This window comes from Python bivittatus, unplaced genomic scaffold (assembly GCF_059951505.1).
Source record: "Python bivittatus isolate LINGU-HERP-01145 unplaced genomic scaffold, Pbiv_v1 ctg000350_np1212, whole genome shotgun sequence".
Taxonomy (NCBI): Eukaryota; Metazoa; Chordata; class Lepidosauria; order Squamata; family Pythonidae; genus Python; species Python bivittatus.
Window position 1 is genome coordinate 5106720 of NW_028277074.1, and position 9959 is coordinate 5116678.

The 9959-nt window shown below is 35.4% G+C and overlaps 1 protein-coding gene across 1 annotated transcript in view; it reads left to right on the plus strand.

Annotated features, from left to right (window-relative positions):
• The window catches only part of EPHA6 (EPH receptor A6), a 426028-nt gene extending 416415 nt beyond the window's left edge, over positions 1-9613 (plus strand). The window contains exons 15-18 of the mRNA XM_088144521.1: positions 181-330; positions 5224-5417; positions 8669-8818; positions 9167-9613. Of these exons, the coding sequence (XP_088000647.1) occupies positions 181-330; positions 5224-5417; positions 8669-8818; positions 9167-9281 (609 nt within the window). The 3' untranslated portion in view covers positions 9282-9613. The remainder of the gene's footprint in view (positions 1-180; positions 331-5223; positions 5418-8668; positions 8819-9166) is intronic.
• Positions 9614-9959: the final 346 nt, after the last annotated feature.

The following is a 9959-nucleotide window of genomic DNA, read 5'->3' on the forward strand; positions in this document are numbered from 1 at the left end:
TAGTTTTCAATTACGATACTATATAAGCAATGTTGTGTTAATACATGAATTATAAGGGAATGTTTCTGTTTCTGTCAGCAGTCATGCATTTCATTTATTTTAACATGTTTGTAAGTTTATTCAGTTGAGAGCATAAATGTTAGGTTTAAATATTGATAATTTTTCAATATATATTTTCAGGGTGGAAAAATTCCAATTAGATGGACTGCTCCTGAAGCTATAGCTTACAGGAAATTTTCTTCTGCAAGCGATGCATGGAGTTATGGAATTGTCATGTGGGAAGTGATGTCATATGGAGAAAGACCATACTGGGAGATGTCTAATCAGGATGTAAGTTTTTCCTGGTTATTACAGGTTATCGTTTTCAGGATGCATTTACTCCATTGCTTATTGAAAAGAAAACAAAAGTCATTTAGTATATATAACTTAGAATAACTCCATTGTTCTCTTTTTTAAACTTTTTTAATAGTAATTTTATTAAAGATTACAATTGCAATAGCTCCATCATTGTCAATGGAACTAAACAGTCACATTTTTTATCATGCTACTGTGTATTAGACTATGACTATTATATGTAACTATGCAATATTATAGGGCTCTTTTTCCAGCCGCATTGAAATGTAGCTTTATTGTTCCTTTTAAAAGACGGAAGATATATTTAAAAATTGCATTATAGCTACGGTTGTACATGTTCATGTTTTTTTTAACATTAGCATTGGTTCAGAACATGACCTGTGTTCATTTCCTAGAGTGCTGTAGGTATGCTAATTATTGATTTTGGCACATCTGGAAGCAACTTTTTAAATACCTTTTGGCAAAATCTAGGTACTATAAATCAGCTCCTACAGTCTGTATTGTAACCACTGGTTTTGTAACACAGGAAAAAAATAGAAAATTATTTTACCAAGGGGAATCACCAGTTTAAACTTTCCACAGTACAGTCCCTTCAGCAGTTATTCCTACAACCAAACCACAAACCATCCATAGATTTCTGACTAGCCATATGAGAATATGATTTCTACAAAAACAGTGCAGGTGTGATGTTAGCCAATGCTGTAATATGTGCTTTTGTTTAGCAGCCTTCTGGGGAATTCATGATAAGAAATTGCTGAAATTTTAAAATTCTGTCATTCCAACTTCCATATGAAGTTCCTTCCTCTTCTATTAATCCTCTGAAATGAATGGTATACAATTTTAACATCTTGACATTCTTGAAGATGCATATATTTACCATGAATTTTCAGTTTCAAATTGTTCTAATCAAAGCTTCCTGAATAGGGCATTTAGGGAATTCTCTAAATAATGACCACGTTTAATTAACTTGTGCTTGAAAATATGTTTTATGTATTCATATGATTATTTTGTTGTTGTTGTTGGAGGGAAAGCACTGGGCATGCATATGAGTATTCCTCACAGTAAGAACCTTGACTGAGCAATGATTAGTGAATCTGGTTTACAACAGAAAGAAGTTTTATTTAAGGAAATATGTGACAAGGATAGACAAAGCCTAGCACCTTGCTAGCTACCTCCTACCAAGAAGACAGTCAAAGAGAACGAAATTTGTCCATTCATCTCTGGGGAAAAAGGCAGAATGAAGTGACCAGGGGATTAGCAGACAATATCACAGACAAAAAGAAAGGCAGAGAGATTGAGAGAGAAGAGGCACTTGTGGTCATTAGATTGTGATATGCTGAAGAGCAAGTGCTACAAAACTCACATTTCTAACATTTTTAACATGAACTTTATTAGTTTATGTGCTACTTTTAGTATGTTCCTATTTTATTACAATATGCTCCCCAGAGCATGGCAGCCCTGTTAATGCATCCTTAGGTGTATTAGTAGTAGGATCAGGTTACACAAACTTTCATGTATTGTTCCTGAATTAACAAAGATTAGCTAGATAAGCTAGCCTGCAAACTTTATGAGGAAATTGCCAAATAATTGAACTTTTCATAGACACTATCACTATATTAAGCTGAGACTAATTTCACTACGTTTAATAAAACTGAGGAGTCCTTAATTCTTTTATGACACATTCACAGACCAACTGGCAGTGTCATACAGGAACCATCAGACACCCAGTTTGGTCTAGTGATGAAAGGATCAGGCTAGAAACCAGGAGACCATGAGTTCTAGTCCACCTTAGGCATGAAAGCCAGCTGGGTGACTTTGGGCCAATCCCTCTCTCTCCGCCCAACTCACTTCACAGGGTTGTTGTGAGGAAAATAGTACCTTAATAATAACTAAGGAGTATTAGGTATGTTTGCCACCTTGAGTTATATAAAAATAATAAAGACGGGATAACAAATCTGAAAAAAAAACCCCCATCAGTATGAACTATCCTCCTCTGGCTTTTACTATTGTACATATATATCAAAGTTTGCAGAGTATTGATCTAAAGTGTTTGTCCTTCCCTTGTAGTACTAGGAGTCATCCAATCAAATTTATTGGTGTTACATACAGCCAGAAAAATATTTTTCTTGAATTAATCCATGCATTTCACTGGTGCAAGTTGGTGATTAGTGATTATTTTAAAGAAAGCTTTAAAAGAAACTAGACACATTCATGGCAAGTAGGTACAAACAGAATGCAGCAGGCTACAATATTACAAAGAAGTTCAATTAATAGAGATAAGGAACCTGTGAACTCCAAATGTAGCTGAATTATAATTCTCAGCAATCCTAGCCATTATAGCTAATGGTGAGAAATGCTGAATGATGGAGTTCAGCAACAACTGGAAAGCTAGGGATATTCCATCCTTAGTATTTGTTCTACTTTCAGTCATATGTAGTTGTGGCTTAGCTCAGAGGTCCATGGTAAGAGCAGCTAAAAATGAAAAGACCAAACCAGGTTACCAGGCCATGTTTATCTGGTTGCATGGAAAACTAACTCTGGCTTATTTTATACAGTACTTGTTCAACAACCTATGATTAAACAAACTATGGGCTGGCATGATATGTGAACTCCCTGGGTTATTTTGGCATATTGAAAAGGTTCAAACTGAGAAGCTGCATACTACTGCGTACAAATATGGTATTATTTTCAATCCTTTCGTTAGGTACCTGGTTAGTCATGAAAGGAAACAAAGTATGCTTAATATTTAAGCACTCTAAATAAAAAGCTTGTATTTTCAAACCACTTTATAATGTTTTTCTTTTCTTCAAAAACTGGTAAGAGATACCAACATATTTGGATATTGTTACTAGATAAGTCTGCACAATCAGACTTGCAGGATTCTGTTATTATAGCTAATCTCAATAAAAATAAGTGTTAGCCATCTTGTGAAGTTGATTTCCTGGTCTGGCCTACCTAGTGGGACTGATAGTAAAGAAGATGGATACTTCTCTGTAAATAATCATGTAGCTTGTAGCTAAGGGAGCTATTGTAACCAAAAGTTAACTAAAACAGGTTTATGTGTCATAGAATATGGATGAGTTAATCATGGGAACAACAAGAGGATTAAAACTGCAATCATTCAGGGCCACACCTAGCAATAAGTCCTACTGAATATATTAAGACTTGGCTGGTGTGGGTCTTCCGGGCTGTGTGGCCATGTTCTGGAAGTTTTGTTTCGTAACGTTTCTGAAGATGCCAGCATCTGTGACCAGCATCTTCAGAGGGCAGGAGCACAGACATGAGCAGTTCTCTCTGTGCTCCTGTCTGTGCTTCTGCCCTCTGAAGATGCCAGTCACAGATGCTGGCAAAATGTTAGGAAACAAAACTTCCAGAACACGGCCACACAGCCCAGAAGACTCACACCAGCCATCGTATTCTGGCCGTGAAAGCCTTCGACAATACATAGTAAGACTTGCTTCAGAGTAAACCTGAATAGGAGTTACTGTTACTACAACATACTGCTAGAAAGTGGGAAATAAAAATTAATATCCCATTGATCACTATTAACTGCAAGTGAATTGAGACATTTAATTAAAATCACAAATACCATTGGAATTCTATTTCTATGAGGCACATCATTTTAATATTCTTAGCTTTGACATCAAGGATTAATACTTGGGGAGAAACATAATTGAAGCCAAGCAAAAGTTTCAGGACAGAAGCAAATTCTTGTTTATTGCTCATCTCTACTGCACTCTATTTTATTATGATTACTTAGCATGCAGGGTGTTTTCAAGATCTCTCAACATTTATAAAATATAGGTAGTCCTCAGTTTACGATGGCAATTAGGGCCGGAATTGCCATCACTAAGTGATGCAGTTGTAAAGTGTCACAGGACCACGTTGCTTAATGGCAAGTCTGGTTGCTGGCATTAAGTAAAGACCTCATGTGATTGCGACTTCCATCTTCCTGTCAGCTTCCCCACTGACTTGCTTGTAGTAAGTCGCAAGGAATGTAGAAAATTGCAATCGCATGACTGCAGGGATGCTGCAACAGCCAGAGCTACAAGAACACATAATATGTACCATTTGTTTAGCGCCATTGCAACTTTGTAAGATGGCTGAACAAATGGTCGTAACCCAAGGACTACCCGTAGCATATAATATACATCAGCAGAGCTTCCATTTTGTGCTAGGCCATAAGCCAATGGTTCTCAAACATTGTGGTACCCCTAAATAATAAATGAATTTGTATGATTCTCATGCCATGAATAAAACTGAGGATTCACTGGGGCGAGCTGGGCAAGAAAGAAATATAATACTTATTTTTAATAATTCAGTTTTAATCTATACATCACAAAGGTTCTCCAGCATTCTGGCATGACAAGTACCAACTGCAAATGAGGAGCAAAGGTCAGAGTTTTGACAGCACTCTCACTTTGCCTGAACAAGCCTGATTGGGTTTAACAATATTGTTAAACCACAGTTGGTCTTGACCCACAGTTGAGAACTCCTGCCAAAACTCTGGTGGGATTTGTTTTGGTTTAACATATGTAAGGCAGGAAAGCTGGCTAGGTGACTTTACAGGGTTACTGTTATGGGGAAAATAGGAGGAGGATCATGATGTATGCCACCTTGAGTTGCACAAAATAAAGGGCAGGCTATAAATATACTAAATACTGTACTAAATGAACCCAGAAGATTATGGTTTATTCAGTGAAGCATAATTTAGTATGATGTGTGATACAAGATTCTATCATACATCATATAATAAATTGTGCTTCATGGTAGCTCAGTACTTTTTTATGGCTCTATATACGATTGTAGCTTTCATTTGAAAATACAAAGCATATCACTTCATCTCCTCCTCCCCCACTTTCTACATAGGTCATTCTGTCCATAGAAGAAGGTTATAGACTTCCAGCTCCCATGGGCTGTCCAGCGGCCCTCCATCAACTAATGCTTCATTGCTGGCAAAAGGAAAGAAGCCATCGGCCAAAGTTCACCGACATTGTCAGCTTCTTAGACAAATTGATACGAAACCCCAGCTCTCTTCATACTCTAGTTGAGGATGTATTAATGTAAGAACCATTTCAGTAAGCTTTTTGTATGTGCATGCATGATTGGCACCCTCCTAATAGCCATGTTAATTACAACATTATATACAATGATTTTCTTCTGTATTAAACTACTGATTTCTCCATCATCTTTCCTTTTTGTTTCCTCCATCATGTCAGATTGTTTTCTTCGGTTTTACCCTATACCTAATGCATGAGGGCAGTTTGGATTTTTCATATGATAAATTTCCATTGTTCCTGGAGTCACATGCACATAAAGTACAGTAATGTGAAATGAAGTGTCACTAAGTATATACCAACAAATTCCTGTGCAAAAAATAATTACCCTGCATTTTTTTAAAACTAGCTCTCTTTCAAGTTTGATGAAAAAGTCTGATCAGTTATTTTCCTGCACTTATTTTGTTATAAAGTAGCCAAGGCACATGTATAAATGTCTTTTATTGTATACTCATAACTCTAGCGGTTTGCAATTCCTGTAGCTTCCCACGTTCATTCAAAGTCTATGGAAGACGTCATAAGGAAACTCCTTCTACTGGCCTTTTTCTTTTCTTTTTTTTTTGGAGGGGGTGTGTGTTGGTAAATTAATAGAGTCATGAAAGCTTTAAATAGGCACATCTATACATCCCCCTAAAATTGGTTCAAAGGTTCCTCCTTAACTATTCTTCAGGGATATATCTGTACGATACAGCCCTCCACTATCTCCAACACTTAGCCAAGGCCAAACATTTGGTAGTGGCCAAATGTTGAACTTTTCATCTTCCTCAGGTTGAGGAAGGATTTCTTTCAGCCATAGCATTATGTGCTACCATCAACACTGGACAGCTACTCCAAAATCCCCTCATCCAAATGGGTTTGCCCTTGTGGTTCAGAGAAGATTGAAACTATTCCCCATGTACTGCTGCACTGTAATTTTTATAGGGAGATGTGCAATTGTCTTATTTTGTTCCTCTGTGACAGAATCGAGTATAAAGCAGACCTTTATTAAATGAGTTTCTACTTTATAATTCTACTGCTAGCCCTACCAGCATTGTGGCTAAATTTTGTGTTGCTGTGATTTAAAATGCATCATCTTATATTGTACTCCTGAATATTATGTTTTTATATGTTTTTATTTGGATCATTGATAACAATAGTAATAGTAATAGTAATTTAAAAAAACATAAGTCAAGGCTAGCTAACATCAGATATATATTTTTGTGTTGATATGAAAATGGTGTTTTCCATCTGATCCTAGCTTTAGCCTTTTCATTTTCAAGTGTGACACGCTGACAGCGCCTGCGGCAAAGACATTGCCAGCGGCTGAGATCTGCCCACTTCATGTAGGACCCTTTCTCAAAAATAAGAAAACAGTAAATATGTCAAGTGCAGAAAGTTGAATAACCTTCCAGTCAGTACCTTGTAACACCTTTTGGGCAGAAATAACAGCTTCCAAACAATTGTTGTAGTCTGCTGTCTTCCTACTGGAATTTTCCCTACTTTTCCTTGCAGAATTCTTTTTTTATATATATAATTTTTATTAATAATTTTAATTACAATAGTAAAAACGAATACACTAAACTTAGAGACAGAGAAGAGAATGGAAAAAAAAGAAAAAGAGAAAGAGGAACAAAGGAAGGAAGGAAGGAAGGAAGGAAGGAAGGAAGGAAGGAAGGAAGGAAGGAAGGAAGGAAGGAAGGAAGGAAGGAAGGAGCAGGAAAAAAGAAAAAGAAGAAAAAGAAAAGAGAATATAATAAAGAAAAAGAAAAGAAATTTATAAAGTAGTGACTTCCAACCTTCATTACAACAAGTTTAAACAAATTTAATAACTCTTCACCCCCATAAGGTTAAACAGGTATCTTTTTATCCCATATCCCATCCCTTATCTATAAGCAAATCCATAAAACATCAACTTTTCAATCCTGGTGTCAGCAAAAAGTCCATAAAGGGTTGCTAAAACATTGCAAAAAAAAAAGTCTTATTTTAATTGTGATTAAACAAACCAAACTTTATATTCCTTCCTTTTACTTCTAACAGTCTTAATCTTTAATTCAATCAAATAGTGTTGTAGGATTTGATTTCTTTTCATTCTTTTTTATTCCATTGCACAAATTTCTTCAGGACTTTAACTTGCAGAATTCTTCTAGGTTAGAAATATTCTCAGGACTCCTTGCATGCACTGCATGTTTGAGATCTCCCCAAAGATTCCCAATACTATTCAAGTCTCAGGACTTTGAAAGCCATTCTAAAACCTTTATTTTTTTTTCTTGTAAGTACTTTATGGTTGACTTGGAGGTATGGTTTTGACCATTGTCTTATGGACATACCCAACCTCTTTTCAGCTTCACTTGTTTTCATTGACTGAGGAATACTAATTCACTCAATTACTAATTCAGATGAGCCACAATTGTCAAAAATAGACAGAACCATGATACCAACCTGAGAGTCTAGGAGGATAAAAATATTTATTCATCTGTGAAATTGTCTTCAACTGGCAAACTATACAGTAGGCCCAACAAATCAATCACTTTTGGCGGCCTTACTCATAACAGATATTGCAAAATAAGAGGCAAAATTGGACAAGAGTCTTCAGACTGGATCTTATTTACCCTGTATTACTAGGTTTGGACATTTCTCCCAATCTACTCTGCCCATTTTGGATTGTAAATGGAACAAAATCTATCTAAAGTATATATTGACATACTTTTTAAAATGTATTTTTCTCTCGAAACAACACTTTGAGCTACAAACTACCACCAAACACTTACTTGAAAGGCACGAGTTTGGGAGCATAATAAAGTTCTATTCTGAACCTTTCTTTGTAAAGTGAAGATGTTCAGTATGTTCCATCCATACTGAATTCACAATATCAAATTATTCCGTTATTTCTATCTTCTACTGGCAAGTGAAACAATGTCATTCTTTTCATCATAAGAAAATTGTAGTGGACTTTTGCAAGTAGAGCATTTTGAGCAGCAGTTCTGTTGTAATTGCAGGAAAGTGGTGCACTCTAAAATTAAATATATAAAGAAAGCTTTTATTTTTTTCTAGTAGGCTTTTAAAAACTGAAATAAAGACAGCAGCAGCAGGAATTATTTTAATTAATGATAATATGGAATATCTATATCCTAAGTACAGAGATATTCTCCAGTTGCAAGAAATATTCTTACAGGAAAAGAAATCTAGATTTCACAGTTTGTGTCATGTTTAATTTTTAGTCTAACTTACAAAGAAGGTATCATAAAACGAAATCAATAATATATTGTTCTTTTTCATAGAATGCCAGATTCACCTGGTGAAATTCCAGAATATCCCTTCTTTGTATCAGTCAATGATTGGTTGGACTCAATAAAAATGGGCCAATACAAAACTAATTTCATGGCAGCAGGGTACACATCTATGGATCTTGTTTCAAGAATGAGTATTGAGTAAGTACGTTATTTACCAGGGTCTCTAACCTTTAGAGGATAGTGGGGAAGGTTGGAATTTAGAGAAAGTGCTAAGAAAACATTGCAAAATGGCAGGCATGAGTTGGTCAACAAATATTCATTCCCCAGAAAAACAAAATAGTAAGACTAAAATGCAAGCATTCATTGCATTTCAGATCAATTTACTCAACATGTATATTATCCAATATCCACTTATTGATAGTTTTCAGGCTGAAGAACAGCATGGAATGATTTGACTATTTCAGGTTTAAGAACAGCTTAGAGCAATTTGTTTTTGTACCTACTGTACTTTGACCAATAGTTCCTAAACTTACCTTTGTCTTGCAGTGACATTAGAAGAATTGGAGTTGGTCTTATTGGACACCAGAGACGAATAGTGAGCAGTTTACAGACTTTGCGATTACACATGATGCACATACAGGACAAAGGATTTCATGTATGAAAATTCTAGAAGCAACTGTGTTTTGTGCCTCAGCGTTTCTAAAATGGAAAATACTCTCACTTCTTCTTTCCGCTCTTCCCAGCTTCAAAAACTGTAACTTCTTGTTCATAATATAAACACAAAATATTTATGTTAATTCTTCCAGCTTGGAATTTTTACTTACATTACATAGTTCCTCCCTCAATGAACTGACAGTAACATCCTGGCCACCACTAAAAGACTGTTGCTACATGATGTTGAATGGCTTGGCATGGATGTATAACTTTGTATAACAGTAAAGTATTCAGAAAGCTTTCATCAACTTTTTTGAAAGTGAAGGCTTTCTTGGCTTGGAATTGCTACCTTCTTTATGTATTAGAGTTTGATGGTAGATTACAAAATAATAATAATAACAACAATAATAATGATGATAGGCATTTATTTTCAAGTTTTGTGACATTTAGCTTCCAATATAAAATGTGCAATCAAAAAAAGAACTTGACATATGTATTTATGTTATTGCTTACTAAATCCCAAATGTAGAGTTCTATTACTACATTTATTTTGTAATTATTACATTTAGTTTATGACAACTGATATGCTGGAATGGAAGCATAAGAATTCTTGGCCAAAATGAAAAGTTTATAATGAATTTTTGGTAAACAGATGTTTACAGAATTTATGTCTAAACAGACAGAA